Source organism: Meles meles, chromosome 12, assembly GCF_922984935.1.
Source record: "Meles meles chromosome 12, mMelMel3.1 paternal haplotype, whole genome shotgun sequence".
Classification (NCBI taxonomy): Eukaryota; Metazoa; Chordata; class Mammalia; order Carnivora; family Mustelidae; genus Meles; species Meles meles.
Window position 1 is genome coordinate 18,177,894 of NC_060077.1, and position 19,527 is coordinate 18,197,420.

Below are 19,527 nucleotides of genomic sequence, written 5' to 3' on the forward strand. Positions count from 1 at the left end.
CTCGTTTTTATGTCTTTATGTCACTGGAGCATTTCTGATCCCTTAGAAAGGACACACTCCATGGTCCAGGATGCAGCCCAAGGTAGTCCCTCTTTTCACAAGGCAGGAGTCAGTCTTGCTCCTGAAAAGTAGGGTTACTGTGAAATATCATTCCATTTCAGGACACTCTTCTTCCTGAGAATTTCCTGGCCGTAAATGTGGCCACACAACCTGGTCCAAATAGAGTGTGCCCCACGGGCGTGCACGAGTGTGTACATCCGCCAGAGAGAATCACAGGCAACAAAGGTCAAGTTCGGGTTGATCTTGAAAGGCGATCTGTCATTCTAGGTTTTCTCGATGTTGTCACTCTCAGACTCTGAAAATTAATGACCTTTGGATTCATGCAGTTTTGCATGGTCTTACGGAAGAAATAATTCTGCTAGGTAGAAACAATATTGAATGAACTCATCTTACGTTATTACTGTTAGCATCATTCATTGCATTGTTATTAAAACACATTGATTTTCATTTCGGGGGAGTATTGATGGAAGTCAGTGGGCAGGGAAGTCAGATGAATCATTAGACTTCTTGCTGGACAGTGTACAGTATACTTTTTTGTAAAAGTATTGAGCTTATCTTGCCTTATAATGAGTTTCATTTTTAATCAAATACTTTTAAATCATTACATTTTTCTTATGAGGCTTTTTGAACTTTTTTAGTATTTAAAACTTTGTTTTTCTGCATGCTATAGTACTGAACTCACTTCCACGCCAGCTTTTTGGCTTGTATTGTAGTATGATAAGTATTTGGTAATTATAAATCCAAATTAGGTAAGGACTCTGAAACTTGTGGATATTGTTTTGTGAAAGATCATCCAGGTGCATTTTAGAAAAATTTAATACCATCCACAAATGAGCAGAAGAGAGTTTATGTGAAATAAATTGCCTAAGAAATAGTTTCACCATTAGGAAATGCAGAGCACCTGACAGGTTAGATCATGTGACATTGTAGGTCAGGATGGCTCGGTGTCAGTCCTTTCATGGGGTTTTTGAACTATGATGTTCCTAAAGATGTTTTTGACCAAGGAAATCACCTGTGAAGGTGAGGACGTTTTGAAATGGCGATAATTCATCCCAAGTGCAAAAGTGGCAGTTTTACATTTTTTGGTAAGAAATGTGTTATTTTAAATTTTTTTTTTTTTGAGGATTGCTGGGCTCAGAAACCCTCTTCAGGGTTGTCTCCTAGGTCGGTGGGTGTAAACCCAGGGCCAGTGTCTCTAGGGAGGGGCCGCAAAGATGGTGTTCCCTGCCACCATGGAATAAATGGAAATGATGGCACTGGCTCCCTGCTCCGTCTCCCCAGACTCCCAGAACACAGCCGCGTGCGCTCTTCCTGAGGAAGACCCTCCCAGGGCTCTCATTCCTCACGTAGGTTGCTCCCTTTAGTTGTGCCGTAGATCCCCCAGTGGTGGGATCTCCCTCTCCTGCACTCGGCCCCACCGCACCTGCTCTCCCTTCTCCCCCGCTCTGAGCCACGTCCTGCCGGGAGTGTGGCTGGACCCGGCCGCGCTTGCTCGTGTGTCTGTCAGTGGGTATTTCTGCCTGCCTGCCGGGTACCACCATGACGCCAGGGGTCGGGGGAGTCAGAGCGCGCAGAGCCAGGGGCCAGGCGTTCCCATGGGAGCGGAGGAGCGGGTTAACTTCCCAAGAGCACCTCGGGCTGCACCATGCGTTTATCTAGAAACAATGTTAGTGAAAGGCACGTCCTTCTGTCATTGACCCTGTTCCCCGCTCCTCCGCTTTTCTCTGCGGATGCTCTGAGCCGACTCCCGTGTCCTCCCAGCGTGCCCTCACTGGTTTCGAGCAACTGCTTACTGTCTGGCTCCCATGAGATGTTCCTGGTTCATCCCCTGGGTACCGGGCCCTGCTTCTGGAGACAGCCATTAACACATTAACATTCCCCACCCTTGCGCGTTGGCAGAGCTGTGAGCGCGTTAGCACGGCCTTCCCTCGCTGAAGCGAGTGGGCTGGACAGCCCGTCCTTGGATGTCCTGCGTGGATTAACTAAATCGTCTGCTTCTCTCCTGCATCTGGCTCTGATTTTTTCCCTGCTTCTCTGACCTTGCGTGGAAGGAGCAACTATAAAAAATTGAAATGCGGATCGCCGTGTGTTAGTTTCTTGCATCCACACTTGTTTTGGTGTGACTGGAGGGTGAACCTGAGAGCCGCTGACCGCACGTGATGGAGACGGACGGCACCTGAAATTCAGCCTCTTGCCTTGTCTCTCTCAATTGGTTCCAAAGAGCTGTTCCCTAGTTATGTTAATTGAATTCTGCCCTAATTGTTCTCCTTATTTTTGTTCATTTTACTAGATTTGCTGTTGCTTTCACAGAGTCAATGAAGGAGACGGCGCAGACACAGTGGGTATGTGTTGACCTTGCTGTCATGCTGGCTGGGTGGGGAGCTGGGGAGCGGCGGGGTGGAGGCTGCATGGTGCTTGGATGGGAACGGATAGTGTTTCTGCTGACACTGCCTGATGTGGCCACAAGAGTGTATGATGGCCCCTGTATAATGCTGGTTTTTAATTTGTGCAGATACTTTTTTTTTTAAGATTTTATTTATTTATTTGAGAGAGCATGAGAGAAGAGAGATCAGCAGGAGAAGCAGATTCCTGCTGAGCAGGGAGCCTGATGTGGGACTCGATCCTGGGACTCCAGGATCATGACCTGAGTTGAAGGCAGACACTTAACCGACTGAGCCCCGCAGGCGCCGTTGTGTAGATACTCTTAAGACGCGACTGATTTTTTTTTTAATATTGCTGCTGAACAGCAGAAACCGCCCAGGCGCTGAATCTTCTAATGTTGGTATCTTCGGCTGCGCTCAGAGTGGGCGATGTCCAGGCTGCGTGCTAAAGGTGGCGGCCGCCCGACGTTCATGGAGAGCAGCGATCTTTAGTGGTGCATGTAGCTCCCACACTGGGACTGTTTCCCCGAAGAGCTTGAAGGGCTAGAGGGCTTTGTCACTCCCCAAGTGAATCGCTTACTGACAGATGATGTGGGGGCAGGTGGGCCGAGCTGGTGGGAGGCCGTTCTCAGTTGGCGCATGAGGGGAAGTTGTGGCAGAGCTGGCGTCTGCAGACAGAACCGGCCGGCCCAGGGGCCACTTTGCCCCGGTGACTCTGCTGTCTGGTGCGGAGACCTGCAGGGCACCCTGGTCGCCGGCACCGTGGTTCCCAGTGTGGGGCTGGCTCATCTGTTGTGCCCCCACGGATGCCCTTAACCGTTTGTCGGCATCGTTCCTGTCGGGGCACGTTACAGGCTCTGCGCCTTCTGTGTAGAATTTCCGTCTGTCACATCTGGCGCGTGGGACTGCCGCATGGGGGGCGAGGGTGCGTGCGGAGTTCTGTGGGGCCCGTGGGCGCTCAGCAAGGCTGCCAGCACTGTGTGTGTGCGGGTCCGCTCATGCCCGTGGCCAGCCGTGCCCGCCTCCGTCACGTCAGACACTCCCAGGCAGGAACTGGAGGCTGCATTTTTCAGGGCAACTTAATAAACCAAAAATCTCCGAATGATAAATGACGAGCTGCTGGTTTTCTGTTGGACCCATGGGGCTGTCTGGGCAGTGTAGGAGTGGGGCTCCCTCTGTCTCTCCAGGCCCCACAGGGTCAGCCCATTTGCATCATAACACACACAGTTTCCCTTCCTCACCTCTGGGTAGCAGGGAAACCACGGACCCTTTCTTCCTAATGAACGCAGGGGCCCCGTCTGAGCCGGTCTTTGATCATCTGCATGCCCCTTTTAGTTAAAAAAAAAATCACTTTAAGATCTCCTTGATGAAGCCATAAAAAATTTTAATTTGATCAGATATTGACCTTGAATACCTGCATTTTGCACGTGCGGTGTGAGGGCCCAGGGAGAGTGCGTGCGACGTGTGCCGCCTTCTGAGCGAGGCGCGGTGCTCACCCAGAGGAAAGGCTCTCGGGGGCCGGAGCCGCAAACCCAACCCGATACGTCTTGCCCCAATTTCGTATCCGAAAGCGTGACCGGCAGACAAACCGGTGACGTGGATGTGGGCATTTGTTACCCCGCTTCTTAAAAATGCGTGGATCGAGCCAGTCCCATGAAGCAGAGCTCCTGCTGGGCTTCGTGGCCCGCGATAAGTGCATGGCATTTTGTTGAGCAAAAGTGGGAACTCTGGAAACACACCCCGTGTTCACCAGCCTCCCCAGGCGTGAGGACCTCCCTGGTGAGATCAGTGGTCTGATGGACAAGCGGATTGATGTGTTGGTGTGATGTGAGGACACGGTTTGTCATGTGGGAGGTCTGCACGGCTCCGTGAACGCATGTTTTCCCAGTGAGTGACAGGCAGCGCGATGGAGCCCTGCGTCAGGACGGAATCCGTCCAAAGCACGAGCTGGGCGCATGGGCTCCGGTGGAGCAGTGTGTGACGTGAGTTCAGTCCCTCTCGCGTCTTAAGTTCAGGATGTTACCACTTGCTGAGTTCTCGTGTAAATACCCAAGAGTAACACCTCCCGTGATCCGAAAAGGCTCGCCCCTTCCCAGTGAGTGATCAGCGAGATGCTGGCTTTTCTTGACGTAGCTCAGCTGGAACTCGTCGGACGGAGCGGCCAGTGTGGGGATCCAACAGTCTTAGCCAGACATGAAAGGAAGCTTTGACCTATCGAAGTGGCTGGTCCTTGTCCTTCCCTCAAGCATCTCCTTCTCAAATATCACCTTTGTCTGCTGACCTTAGGGCCCTCCCAAGTCGGTATAGATGTGTTCGCTTCCTGTATCTGTTTTTTTGTTATATAATAAACCACACCAAATACAGTGCCTTAAATCACACACTTCCTATCATTCTTCGTGTTGCCCAGGTCAGCTCAGCCAGGCTGGGGGGTCTGGGTGGGCTCCCGGCTGCTGTGGCCGGGCCTTTGCGAAGGACTGGGGACAGCTGCAGACTCTCCCCTGGTCTCTGTCCCTCATGAGGCTCTGCACCAGGAAGAAAGCCGTCTTGGAACTTGTGTTGAGTAATAGTTTGCTCCTGTCCCCGTGGCCAAGCAAGTAGAGGAGTGCGGGTGCAGTTGGCCTCGTGAGCAGAAGGGTTTCCTGTCCCTGCAGGGGCGCGGACACAGGACGGGAGTTCCTTGGTGCTTGTTTCTGCCTTCACCCTGTGTGGTCGAGAGCTCCTTGAGGACAGGGACAAAGTGGGGTTCACCGTGCATCCCCAGAGGGTAACACATCCTCGTGTTCAACAGATACTTGTTGAACTGAATTCACCAGGGACAGACCCTTCTTTAGAACTTTTTAGGACAGAAATTTCCACGCATAAGCGAAAGCAGCAAGAAAAGAAGTGTGCCCCGCACCCAGCCCCTGCTCCCGTTCTTCCGTTCTTCACCTCCAGTCATTCTCCCCCTTGCACGTGGACACACACAGATGCACACACTTACAGTCTGGGCTATTTTTGTTCAAGTTTGCTGTCGTGCTATTTTACCTGTAAATGCAGTTTGACAAGGATTTTTATAACCTAAGTACTAGCTTCCGGATACATTTTTGTGTGGGAAGACCGTAGCATATAAGGAGGAAATAAATGGGACTCAAGAATGATAACATGATTTAAGATTTTTGTCAATAAATTTTGGAAGAACTCGAGTGAAGGAATTTGGGAAGGGAGAGGAGTGGACTCTGAGTCCCAGACGCACTGAATCGGAGCTGCGTACGGGACTCCGGCGGTGGTGTGGGGGCCGCAGCTGCAGGGTGCGGCTGGCCTCGGGAGAGGGTGCCCTTGGAGGGCCAGAGCCTGGGTCACGAGTGCAAAGTGCCGGCCGACCACAGGGTTTTTCCTCCCCGAGCTTCACTGTCAGAGGCAGGGACAAGGGAACCAGCCAGAGTGCACAGAGCAGGCCCAGTCCGGGCAGGGGGGACCGTAGCAGTGATGACGCGCCGTGGACCGGCCCGCTGACGTCTCGGTGCCAGGTCCAACCCTGGCTTTCACTCTGGTTCCCAGATGGTCTGGGTGATCCTGGGTCAGGGCTCTCTCTTTTCAGAAAGATACTTTTCCAAGTGTCTGGCAAAGCATTTAAAAAAAAAAAAATTGAGTAGGCGGTACAAGTTCAGTCTGAGGTGATGATGTAAGAGATTATAATATAAGCTAATGATAAGGAACGGGTGTTTGTGGTTTAGAGTTCACAGCGGCGGGTGCTGGTTACTAGACTCCAGTGTGAGCGGGTTTTTAGTATGGCTTGTGTCCTTTTGTTGGTAGAGGATTTTTTGGTAAAGTTCTGCTCAATACCTTTATCTTAATATCTTTTACAAATAAGGTGTACGTATAAATAATGTAAAGCTTCATTATTCAGCCACACTTATATAATTATTTTAGATGGATTTTTGTAGAGAGATGATTTTTGCTTATGTGTTCTGCACAGCGATGTTTCTTGAGTAATTAAGTTTGGCTCTTCATTATCGAATTGCCAGCTTTTGTTTTTAATTCTCTGTTCTTTATTTTAGGGCGCAGGCCTGGCTCAGGGTGTCGCTTAGTTAATCCTACCTAATTACTGTCAAACCAGAATCAGATTTCAGTATCCCAGATTAGAGAGAACTCACTGACGGTTCTTCTCCTCGTGCTTATGGTTTATCCTAGGGAAGTCGTAGACTTTATCAGACTGAAATCAGCCACATCATAGAGCTGTGTAGGGCAAAGGCACCCTTGCCTTCTCCTCTGCGGAGTCAAGCCGTCCTGCCCTCTGGTCATTGACCTGACAGGATCGCCTGCCAGAGCAGCTTACCCAAGTTGAGCATCTGTCTTTACTGGAACTTCACTCTGTAGGCTTGACTGGTTGGTTGGCTGCCCACATGGCTGGCGACAGTGTCCAAGTGGACAGATGCCACTCGGCTCCAAGGCCCCACCCTAAATCTCATGGGTGGTCTTTGTGGTATGGCCGGCTCCCACCCAAAGACCAGTGATTGGGACCGGCACCGCCTAGAGGAAGAGGTTACTTCCCAGAGGTGTCGTGAAAAGGCCAAGTTCTCTGTTGCACACTGTCTGTATCCAAAATCTTATTTAAACATGCCATCAATGTAAAAATGACTAATGAGATAGTTCAGATATATATGTATATATACACACATATAAAATATATATAAATATAAATATGTGTATGCATATATAAATATATATATATATATACACACATATAAAATATATATAAGGGCGCCTGGGTGGCTCAGTGGGTTAAGCCGCTGCCTTCGGCTCAGGTCATGATCTCAGGGTCCTGGGATCGAGTCCCGCATCAGACTCTCTGCTCAGCAGCAAGCCTGCTTTCCTCTCTCTCTCTGCCTGCCTCTCTGTCTACTTGTCCTCTCTCTCTGTCAAATAAATAAATAAAATCTTTAAAAAAAAAATAAAAATAATAAAAAAATAAAAAAATAAAATATATATAAATATATAAATATATGTGTATGCATATATAAATATAAATATAGGGGGGCGCCTGGGTGGCTCAGTGGTTTAAGCCGCTGCCTTCGGCTCAGGTCATGATCTCAGGGTCCTGGGATCGAGTCCCACATCGGGCTCTCTGCTCAGCAGGGAGCCTGCTTCCCTCTCACTCTCTCTGACTACCTCTCTGCCTACTTATGATCTCTCTCTGTCAAATAAATAAATAAAAAATCTTTAAAAAAAAAAAATAAATAAATAAATAAATAAATAAATATAAATATATATATGTATATATACACACATATAAAATATATAAATATAAATATATGTGTGTATGCATATATAAATATGTATGTATATATACGCACATAAAATATATATAAATATATAAATATATATGTGTATGCATATATAAATATAAATATATATGTATATATACACACATATAAAATATATATAAATATAATATAAATATACATGTGTATACATATATAAATATAAATATATATGTATATATATATTTTTTTGCATTGGGTCTTCAAAATCCAGTGTACCTTTTGCACTCGGGCACGTCTCTGTTCAGACCAGCCCTGGTTCAAGGGCTCGGTGGTCTCATGTGGCTGGAGGCTGGCTCATTGGTCAGCCCAGCTCCAGGCGGACAAGTGTGGGACGACCTTTCAAGATCGCTCAGACGAGTGCTCACACAGCATCCGGTGGTGGGAGACGTCTTAAAGGAAGTGCCCCCAGAAGAGGCTTCTTGGGTCTGCCCTGGGTTCCCTTCAGCCCGCCAAGAAAGCCAGGGTGCTCCTCTGGGGGCTGCTTGTGGCCCCCACCTATCTCTGGCTAACTACACCAATTAGTTTGATTGGATTTCAATAACAATGGCTTTGTGTTGTCTCTTTGAATATGAAATGCCTTTGTTTGGAATTGTCCTTGCTTGTTTATTATTGTTTCTATCAGCCTAAACATGAGGTCTCACCTGCTCTGTGAAGGGCAGGGTCCCTGGGCCCCTCACCAGCTCTGCAGGCAGCATCCTTAGTGTTCATCGCGCAAGTGCAGCACCGGTTGTGTTTTGGGAAAACCCTGCTCTGCTGGCTTGTGAAATTATAACCTTGATTTGGCGTTTTTAGGAATCTAATTCTCTACCCACTGCTAACTTTGATGTATGCCTTATGGAAATGGAAAGCTAGTCTGCACAGAGTGTTGGCTTCTTGTCACGGTACGTAATAGACCTTCAGCATGCAAATCTGGGTTCGAAGTGAAGATTTCTTTCTCTGAATCCACCAGACTTTCACCACAAAATGTGACTACTTCACAAGAATAAAAAAAGTTAAGCAAATTAGGTATATATCGTAACGGAAGGCTCTTCTCTCTGCAGAAGCAACGATCTTGGGGCGCCTGGGTGGCTCAGTGGGTTAAGCCTCTGCCTTTGGGCTCAGGTCATGATCCTGGGGTCCTGGGATCGAGTCCCGCATCGGGCTCTCTGCTCAGTGGGGAACCTGCTTCCTCCTCTCTCTCTACCTGCCTCTCTGCCTACTTGTGATCTCTGTCAGATAAATAAAATATTTAAAAAGAAAAAAAAAAAAGCAACGATCTTGGGTTTACTAGGTCTTCATTGGGTTCAGACCCCCACAGGCCTGCAGAAAATTCAACTGCACTGTCGACCCACTTTTTCTAAGAGGTACTCTGCTAACAGGACTTTCTTCAGATTCGAATATTTATTTGTGAGCTAGCTGGTTCTTTAAACATCTTGAGTTTGAGTAAACATTGCTTGAAGTGGTTATCAAATTCGAGAAAGCATGAGGATAACCAGAATGGCCCATCTGTCCTCTTTGCCGAGGTTAGCGCTGAGCTCAGCCTTATGGCGTTGTTACGTTTTAGAGTTTTTTTTGTTTTTTTTTTTAGTTTGGAGCTGGTGCCTCCCTGCCTTCTGGGGTGCCAGTGTTGTGTGTTGCCTCGGCACTTGTTAAAGAAAAATAACTTTCTCAAAGTGGTTTACAGGAGGCCCTAGCTAAAGTGTGCTTTTACTTTCAGTGTGCGCATGTACTCGTCAAAATTCTTTTGGAAATTAAAATGCAGAAAGCAAGACAGAGTTCACGGGCTGTCGCATGCGCCGTTGGCGGCACAGGTGAGCTCCCAAAGCCCACGCAGGTGTGAGCGCCAGCCCCTTGCAACAAGCCGTGCGCCGACTAATCGCTGAACTTTGCGCTGCCCGCGTGTCCTGTGGACGCCTGACTCCTCCTCCTGCATGGCCCATGGCTCTGTACCCGCCTAGCCCTGGGAACCACACTGGCAGCAGTGGGAACACAGACCACAGCTTTGGTTCTGGTGCCCACCCAAATGGAGACTCCCCACCCTTCGTCTCACAGGGCTTCGGCCTTCGGTGCCCTCCTTGTCTGCGGCCCTCCCCGCAGACGCTGCAGGAGAAACTCAGGGACCCACTGTACCCAAGGAAGCTAATCATTTTTAATAACTTCTTTTAAAATTGGCTTTCCTCCGAGATTTCCTGATGGAACTGGAAATGTTCTTTGCATTTTTCTTCCCCAAATAAGATCCCTGGGAATTGAGACGTTTTAGTGTAACTCAAAGGGTGGGAAGCTCGTCAGTTCCAGATCGCAGCCCCCTGACCCGCGTTCACACGCTCGTGACCAGGGTGCGCAGATGTCTGGAGTGATCAGAATTGCTTCAAATTCATAAATCACCAAGGCACAGAACGGCTGGGGCGGGAGGGGGGAGCTTTTGAATAACATCAATAATCCCCAGTTATTTACTCCATAGATTTAACTGTTTCTTTAAAAAAGAAATCTTCCCTCTAGCATTCCTGTTGGCATTCCTAGTTGTGGGTTGCCGCCAGCTTTGGAGCCCAGGGCCCTGAATCCTGATCAAGTCCTGGAGTCGCTCCTTGTCCCATTCACGTGTTTTTCCTTTTCTCTTTTCTTTCCTTGCTTAAAAACCAATTTCTAAGGGAACAGTGGGAGGGGAAGGAAGAGAACCACAGCCCCTGAAAAGGCAACTCCTGTGCGTTTTTTTGGCATAGGTATGTTTTGAGAGCCTCCCACGTACAAGCCCTGATTGTTCGAAAGCAATTTGTAGCTCTTTTCAAAGTACTTTTTAACAAAGCCATCCTCAGATACTGCCTTGTAATTCCAAAATAAAAATTAGTACTTTTGGCACCCATAGGTCCTGCGGTTATATGTGTATTTCAAAAACAACACTGGCTGTGGTTTCTACTTACAGAGAGCTTCGTTTCCGAAGGTCATACAGATGTTAAAAATGGGGGATCTGCGTGATGTTTGTTATTCCATTATAAAAAGGCATGTATTAGCGTTTGGGTCTGTCAGAAGGTCACGTGTATTTCTAAGTATCTATCCAACAGGACACTGGCTTTTTGTATCTAGCAATGGGCCAGATTAGGTAACGGTTTCGCACACACATGGTGGAGCAGCCTCTGCCCCCACCCCTGCACACGCGCGCGCACACACATGCACACACGCGCACACAGCCCCTCTTTTTCATTTTCTGCATCGATGAGCTGATCTTGCAAGAGAACTGATATACAGGGGGTTTGATTCTTACATTATTTCAAGGCAGGAGAAAGAGCAATAAATATTGAGAAAAGAAAGCTAATTTGTATTTAGAGCATTTTAATATAGAGAATGTTTTTCAAAATCAATATAAGCCAGCTGGCTTTTGCCAGTTTTTATTATAAAGATTAAAAATAAACCAGGTCCAGATTTTTTATACTGTAACACTATTTTCTTGACTTACTAGGATGAGATCTTAAAGTATCATTCATAACATGTTTTAAACGTCCATAGAGGACTTGGTACTTATTTTCTCACGGTTTGAGTAGATTTAAGGGAAATAATGCTCTAAGATATGTAAAGACCAGCAGATAAATCCAGAAATTTCCACAGAGAGTCCATTCATTCTGCTTATGGATATACGACACCAGTTTCATTAATTTGTGTTTGTTTCAGAAGGAATGTTCCTGAAGGGAGCATCGTGGGCTTCTGCAGTTCTAACTGCAGACAGAGCTTATTCTAATGGAAACAGAGGCAAGGAAAAACCCTTATTATGCCCTCCCTTAATTAACCAAGTCTATGTAGAATTACACTGAATCTGTTTTTGTCAAACGCTGGTGTTCACTTTGAGGTTTAAATACCAGGTTGTTGGGTGTTTCCGGTGTGTGAGCACCCTTTCTGGGGGCCGCTTGAAGCAGCAGCACCCCGTCTTCCCCTGCACACCAGTAAAAGTCTCTCCAGCTTTCCAGTGAGATTGGAACTACACAAATGGGACGTTAGGGCTCTGGACGTCAGTTTCTAATTCCAGACTGTGGCTGTTAGCCATATTTCCCATTAAAGTTAACCTTTTTTCTCGCTAGCAGGGAGGAGAGTTAAAATTTTGTAAGGCTTCCTCTCTTAAGGGCATTTTAAAAGGGGGTGCGTCTGCGCTGTGAACAGAGGCAGCCGGTCCGGGCGTTAGGGGCCTCAGACACAGGATGGGACACGAAGGACCGGAGCAAAGTGGAGATTCCTGTCTGTGCAGGGGGTCGCAGTCCACTGCCCTGAAAATGGCCCAATGCCTCACCTCCAGCCCCTTCCCTCTCCTCCCTCGGCCTCCTGTCCCTCCTGACTCCTTCCCCACAGGCGGGGGCTGGGCAGATAGTCTTGCCATTGAAGGATCTGTGTACTCAAACCAGGGTTCCCACACGTCTCCCCCAGCTTCTGCACGCGGTGGGCAGGCTCCCCACAGGCCCTGCCATCAGCGTGTTCGCTGTCTGAGCTTCCCTAACTCTCTACTAACGTGTAACCACACAGCCGTCCGCACGCATCACGCCTAACCTGAGGGACCTCTATGTGCTGCTTACCTCGGAGATGCATTTTTATGGGCTAACCCCATTAACAGCAGAAGGAACTTTTGCTCTTAGAAAGTAACTAGTGTGGGAGCGGCTGCGCGGATGATCCTTCGTGACGTGTTCCGAGGTGATTTATTTTAGGGCCTTCATTTTCTTTCTAAAACGCAGCTGTAATGGACAACCCAATTTACTGTCCTTTTTCCTTTCTTTTCAAAAGCCGCATGCTAGGGGGAAGATCTACGTCCAGAGTCAAGGTAAGAATTTTCAGATTTATGTATTTTTAAAGATGAGTCCTTCTAGAGTTGAGCTCGGACGTGTTTGTGGTGAAATCCTATGGGGCCTTAGATTTACCTCCTAATAATTAGTAGGACGGACGGGACCTATTATCTCCCAACGTGAAGGTAAGGGACAGCTACAGCAACGTTGTAAAAGGACAGTTTGTAATACAGGTCATTTACCAGTTTCAACCAGTAGAAGTGCAGCGTGCTCCCTCGGGGGCGTGTGTACAGAGGGGGGAAGCAGAGCCCTCCCACTCCAACCTCACCCCTTCTGGCCCTCACCCAGGCAGTCCCTCCCCAGCAGTGGCCTCCACAGCCCTTGGGGAAGCCCTCCGCACGTGAACGCAGTGAGGGGACCACTGTGTTCTCGTTGAAACAACAGGAGTCCCGGGGAAAAGCCACTGCAGAGGAGACACGGAACCCGCCACGAGGCCAGGTCAGCCCGGAGGCCCGCCTCGGCTGCTCTGTGCCTTATCACAGGGGGACGTGCTCGGGGGTTTCGGGGAGACATATAGCAGAACCACTTATCAATTGGAACAGACGTTTTAAAAACGATGCACTAGCTCCGTATGTGTGTATAAAAGGAGTCTCCAGGTGTGAGCGCCGGTGCTGTCTCGGCCTGACTCCTAGTCAAGGGCCACGTGGGCGCCCTAGGCAGGCAACGGGCTTGGCCATGGCCTCTACGACCTACACCCTGAGTCGCTGTGAACACCGCTTAACCTGTGTGGACCTCAGTTTCCAGCTCGATACACTGGGGGACTCTGCCTAGCGGGGCTTTCAGGGGTCCCAGGGGTGTGTGGGCTACACCCACCCAGGGTCTGTGCCCAGGGCGGCCGTGCAGTGCACACTCGCTAACTAGTATGAAAGTGAGTCATCAGTATCATTTGGTGTGGGTGACGATCTCGAAGGTCAGTTGCAGAGAGGGTTCCTTGACTTAATTTACACATCCTGAAACTTCAGATGTTTCCCGTTGTCACGGTAAGCTGTTAAGTGTTGCCTGAGTGCCCTACATCGTAAATGTTCCTTTCAGAATTTTAAACTTAAATCTGTTCAAGGAGATGCCAAGGATAGCAGGCCGTCCTGTGTGATGTGGGGAGGGCCCAGACTAGGAATTTTAAGCAGAAACTTAATTCGTACATGGGGCCGTGACGCAGAAGCCTGCTGCCTTTGTTAGAGACACGGCTGGCCAACCCAGCAGTGGATGGCGCAGTCGGGGGTGGGGGGCGCCTTTCCTTGCTTTGGACCCGCGGGCTCCCTTTGAAGGTCCCGTGCGGGAGGGATGAACAGGCGTGCACAAGGTACTCGGAACTTTGAGCTCTTCGTCAGAACCACGTAGGAGACCATTATTTGCACGTGGACACAAGCTAGCGGGTTGCATCTAATCATCGTGGCTGCTCTTTCTCTCCTTCGACCCAGGAGTCGTGACCGTACCAAATGCCGCCTTCAGCTGGGACACCTTCCTCCACCGTTCAGGTGAGACATTTTGATCAGGGTGCTTCCTGTTCAGTGGCGTGAGGTACATGGGGTGCTCATGGGGTTTGGGAGAAGAGGTTCTTCAGGTCAAAGGGAACAAGGGGCGGGGGAGAGGGAGTTGGGGCCAGGGTACCCTGGCTTCTCTGTGCTCCCGGAGACGTCAGGAATGCCTCTTCCTTGGGAGAATGGGAAGAAGAGAGGGTTTGGAGAAGGATTTTTCATCCGTTCTGGGTTCAGGTCTTCTGTGAGATATGTGTATATATGTGAATGTTTTCTGTTTCCTCCAGTTTACCTGTTTTCTTTTAGTTTATCCTTTTTCATTAATGGTTAGCACTGTCTGAGCCCTGACCGAGAAACCTTTGCCTGTCAAAGTACACAGAAGGCTTTCCCAATTTCTTTTCCTCCCTAAGTGTTCATCTTTTAGCGCTTTCATTTGGATTTTAACCCATCTGAAATTAATTTTTGCGTGTGATATGAGGTAGGGATCAAAATCCCTCTCTTCCTGCATGTTGTGCTAGTATCGTTCACGAAACGCCGAATCGCTCTGCCGAAAAGCAGGTCAGCACGTGCGAGTGTCCGCCGTCCGCACGTCTGCCCTCCGCCGATGTCGCGCTTTTCTTGCTGCAGGTTTGCAGAGTGTTGAGATGGTGCTGTGAGGCGGTAACTCGGCTTAGCAGCTGTTTCAGCTGTTCTAGGTGTTCCGCCTATCAGTATGTTTCCACCCACCTGTCAATCTCTAATAAAACCCCACTGGATTGATCTGCAGATGAATGGGGATCTTAAAGTCCATGAGAACATGATCTGTCCACTTTTTTGAGTCTCATTTACCCTCATAATGATTTGTACAAGTCTGTTTTTTTAAAGAAACGGGCGCCTGGGTGGCTTAGCCAGTTAAGCGTCTGCCTTGGTCTCAGGTCATAATCTCAGCCCACATGGTCCTCCCTGCTCAGTGGGAAGCCTGCTTCTCCCTTTCCTCCTCTTCCCCCTGACTGTGCTCTTTCTCAAATAAATAAAAAATTATTAAGGACTTTATTATTTTTGATGCTCCTCTAAAGGTTTCTTAAATTTTATTTCTGAATTGTTTGTTGCCGGTATACAAAAGTACAATTGATTTTTTACATTAGATCCTAAAATCTTATGAATTTATTCTAATCACAAATGCCTTGTAGTATTGAGTTCTACAGACTTATTCGACCAACCCTTTTGTAAACACATTGGTATCGAGTGATGCAGGTGCTACATACATTCCGATCTACATACATTAGCCCAATTGTTCTTTTTTAAAACATACTGTAAAATTTGCCCATTTTCTAATAACATATAATGTGTTGTTTCCTCAGGGATACAGGTCTGTGACTCATCAGTCTTACACAGCTCACAGCACTCACCATAGCACGTGCCCTCCCCAGTGTCCCTCACCCAGCCACCCCATCCCTCACACCCCCCCTCCCCTCCAGCAACCCTCAGTTGGTTTCCTGAGATTGAGAGTCTCTTATAGTTTGTCTCCCTCTCTGGTTTCATCTTGTTTCATTTTTCCCTCCCTTCCTTATGATCCTATGCCTTGTTTCTCAAATTCCTCATATCAGTGAGATCATGTGATAATTCTTTCTGACTTATTTTGCATAGTATTCCATTGTATATATGAACCACATCTTTTTTTTTTTTTTTATTTATTTGACGGAGATCATGAGTAGGCAGAGAGAGAAGGGGAAGCAGGATCCCTGCTGACCAGAGAGCCCGATGTGGGGCTCTATCCCAGGACTCTGAGATCATGATCTGAGGCAAAGGCAGAGGCTTAACCCGCTGAGCCACTCACGCGCCCTTGAACCACATCTTCTTTATCCATTCATCTGTTGATGGACATCTAGGTTCTTTCCACAGTTTGGCTATTGTAGACACTGCTGCCATAAACATTCGGGTGCACGTGCCCCTTTGGTCACTACATTTGTATCTTTAGGGTAAATACCCAGTAGTGCGATTGCTGGGTCACAGGTTGCTCTATTTTCAACTTTTGGGGGAACCTCCAGGCTGTTTTCCAGAGTGGTTGCACCAGCTTGCATTCCCACCAACAGTGTAGGAGGGTTCCCCTTTCTCCACATCCTCGCCAGCATGTCATTCCTGACTTGTTAGTTTTAGCCATTCTGACTGGCATGAGGTGGGATCTCACTGTGGTTTTGATTTGTATTTCCCTGATGCCAAGTGATGTTGAACACTTTTTCATGTGTCTATTGGCCATTTGGATTCTTCTTTGCCAAAATTTCTGTTCATGTCCCCTGCCCATTTCTTGACTGGATTATTTGTTCTTTGGGTGTTGAGGCCCAGTTGTTTTCTTTGGAACACCTGAAAACAGAATCTCTGGGTTAGATTATTGATGTGCTTAGAGCTTTCTTGCATCATGCATAATTATCTGCTGAGAAGGCAGCATCAATGAGCATATCACAGTATCTTTAAATACAGGAAGTTTTCTTGCTCACCCATGAGCCCCATAAGTGTATGCTCTTGGGGACTCTCATGGCCCTACAGGCCAACCAGTCCAGTAATTCTGCTGAGGGTGTGGGAACAGCTGCCACTGCCTCACCGAGTGCAGTGTAAAGTGTACGAACTCTTCTGTTCCAACCCCCACTGTTTCTTGTGAGGGTCGACGTTGCAAGGGTATGGTTGAGGGGAAAGGGGGACTCTGACGTTGCAAGCCTGACGTAAACTTCAGAGAGGAGATGAAAATGCAAACCACAGCCCTGTCTGCAAGCAAACATGCAGACCCCAAGCCCATTTCCTCTCTGGAAGCATCAGACAGAAACCCCCACCACCTACTGTAGGTCAGCGTTAGGGTCCACTGGAAAACGAAAATTTCCAAGCATGTTATAGAAACCGTTTTGCAAGTGCATCCATCAGCCTTGAGGCCAGCAGCAGGGCTGTTCCCCGCGTCATGGAGGAACTCCCGCTGCCCCAGTGCTCCGTCGCGCTGGGAAGCACAGGCCATTACTCAGATCCAGCCGGGCCCGCTGGAAATCGCCTGTTGGGGGGTTATTTCAGCTTCTATATATCATGGGATGCCGCTGGCGCTGTGACCAACAGTCATAATTTCCAAAAGGAGAGTGATTTTTCATCAAGCCTGCAGTCTCTGGTTGATTGTTTCATTGGTCTTATTACAGAGTGATTAACAGAACAGCAGCGGGATGGGCAAGACTCCTCAGACCTGCTGCCCACAGCTCCACCTTCATGGGCACAGTTAGAAGCCATGACCGTGGCTGGAACCCGTGGCAGAGGGAGGCATGGTGGTGTCACAGTCGCCGACTCAGCTGGTCCTGGCGTCTGGTGGAGGCAGAATTAATGGGTGTCTCTGGGTTTTATGAGCAGGTGTCTGTTCTCATTTGCGGGATCGTTCATCTTTCTCGTCTTTCGGGCTCTGGAGATGGACCGTCTTCCCCACCCATCCTTGATCTCAGCCTGGCCTCCGGGGCCTGTGACTGATCTATCACTTCCACTTGGAGCTTCAGACAGTGAAAACAGAAAATCCGGTGAATTCAGGGCAGACTCCTAGCCCTCAGACACTCAGCCCCTGCATTGTCCCAGCTGCTCAGCTGGCAGTCACAGGGCGGGTGGGGCGGGGTCTCTCAGCAGCGCACCCACCGACCAGCGCTTGATCAGTCTCCAAGGGCGTCCGTCTGCTGCTCGGGTCCTTGATGTTGATTTCATGATATGCCCTCCTTCACACTCTGTCTGGGTCCTTCAGAGAATATCCAGTTCTCCCTCTAAGCCCTCGCTAACAAACTGCTAAATCTTTTTAAAACACCGAACAATGTTTACGCTAACCAGATACCATGTTCCAACACACCAGCAAGGGAGAAATGAAGACTAAAGTAGGTTACAGGCACTGAGTGGCAGCATTACAGTTTTGTACATGCTGTTTACAGTAGTTACTCTGATCAGAGGATACACGTACAGGAATCAGGTCAGTTACCTTGGAGTTTTTATGTACATTTCCATGTCCAACTTGAATGTTGCTATGGTTCAATGATACATGATTTTTGCTTTTATTTTTATTTTTTTAAAGATTTTATTTGATAGAGATCACAAGTAGGCAGAGAGGTAAGCAGAGAGAGAGAAGGGGAAGCAGGCTCCCTGCTGAGCAGAGAGCCTGATGTGGGGCTCGATCCCAGGACCCTGATATCATGACCCGAGCCGAAGGCAGAGGCCTAACCCACTGAGCCACCCAGGCGCCCCTGATTTTTGCTTTTAAATGTCAAGAACCAGGGCGCCTGAATAGCTCAGATGGTTAAGCATCTGCCTTTAGCTCAGGTCATGAGTCCAGGGTCCTGGGATCAAGCCCCACATCAGGCTTCCTGCTTAGCAGGGACCCTGCTTCTCTCTCTCCCTCTGCATGCCCCTCCCCTGCTGTGCTTTCTCCGTCTCTCTCAAATATTTAAAAATAAATAAATAAATGCCAATAACTGCCGCATCTAAAACAGCAATTCTTTGTAAGCCACCAAACCCCAAAACTGTGAAAGCAGGAATTTGACCAGACCTTCCTGATTTTCTTTTGTTTGTATCTCTATTCTTAACACATCTATTTAATTTTCTTCTCCTCTCCACCTTTCAATTCTATTTCTATGTGGAGACTGGACAATGCCAGGCTCGGATGGTAGTGTTTTGCCTTCTTGGCCAGGCCTCGGAAAACCCTTTGTTCTTCAGGTGGAAAATTGATGTTACCAGATTCCCTTGATATTTCACAGCCCCCAAATCAAATTTTCTGGCTAAAATCCACTACGTCTAATGCACTCAACTGAAGCCCTTGGATTTTTTTCTCCTTATAACAACACACGGACAAAAAAACAAACGAACAGAGCAGCTAGAACAGAAGCTGGGAGAGAAAGCAGCTTTACGCAGATCAGGTTAGTACCGTGGAGCGACTGACAGGTCAGGCAGAGCGCTGGGCAGCATGGAGGGCGCTCAGCCCGCTAGGACCAATACCTACCCAGTAATGGTTATCAAACCATCCCGAACACCTACAGACTCAACAGGAGATCGAAGAGAAGAGCAGCAATTCTAGGAACAGAAAACCGACCACTTTCTGGAAGGTGGGGACATGTGGAGAAGTAAATCCAAGGCAACATATGGGAAGAGAGACAGCGGGGGGAGGGGCAGGCTCCCAGCAAGAGAGCAAGCAGCGGAGCACAAAATCGTAACTTTAGAAGTCTGCTCCACTGAGGGACATCACTCCAGAGGCTAAGCAGGAGTACAGCCCTTGCAGGGACAGTGTGGCATCAGGTCCCTTGGGGTCACAGAAAGAGCGGCGGTGCCTGAGTGTGGCAGAGCTCCCAGGTATCAGAGCGGGAAGCTGGCTACAGGGACGGAGTCGAGTCGAGGAGTGGGCTATCAGCTCGGGGTTACCTTAAACCATGATCTCCGACAAAGTCGGGACACTGCTTTTTGAGCTGGGACCCCACAAGTGGCAGATATGGGGGAGACACCCCCCCCAACTTCCTCCTCTAGGAGGAGCAGCGTGGGAGTG

The 19,527-nt window shown here is 48.5% G+C and overlaps 1 protein-coding gene across 5 annotated transcripts in view; it reads left to right on the forward strand.

The window, feature by feature from the left end:
* GLT1D1 (glycosyltransferase 1 domain containing 1) overlaps nucleotides 1-19,527 on the forward strand; it is a 97,003-nt gene that overhangs the window by 35,204 nt on the left and 42,272 nt on the right. For all 5 annotated transcript variants that reach the window (XR_006821025.1, XM_046024606.1, XM_046024605.1 and 2 more), the window contains 3 exons: nucleotides 2,351-2,402; nucleotides 12,482-12,518; nucleotides 13,959-14,015. Coding sequence is in view for 4 of the 5 variants with exons in the window: in XM_046024606.1 (XP_045880562.1) it covers nucleotides 2,351-2,402; nucleotides 12,482-12,518; nucleotides 13,959-14,015 (146 nt within the window). In the remaining variant the exon portion in view is untranslated. The remainder of the gene's footprint in view (nucleotides 1-2,350; nucleotides 2,403-12,481; nucleotides 12,519-13,958; nucleotides 14,016-19,527) is intronic.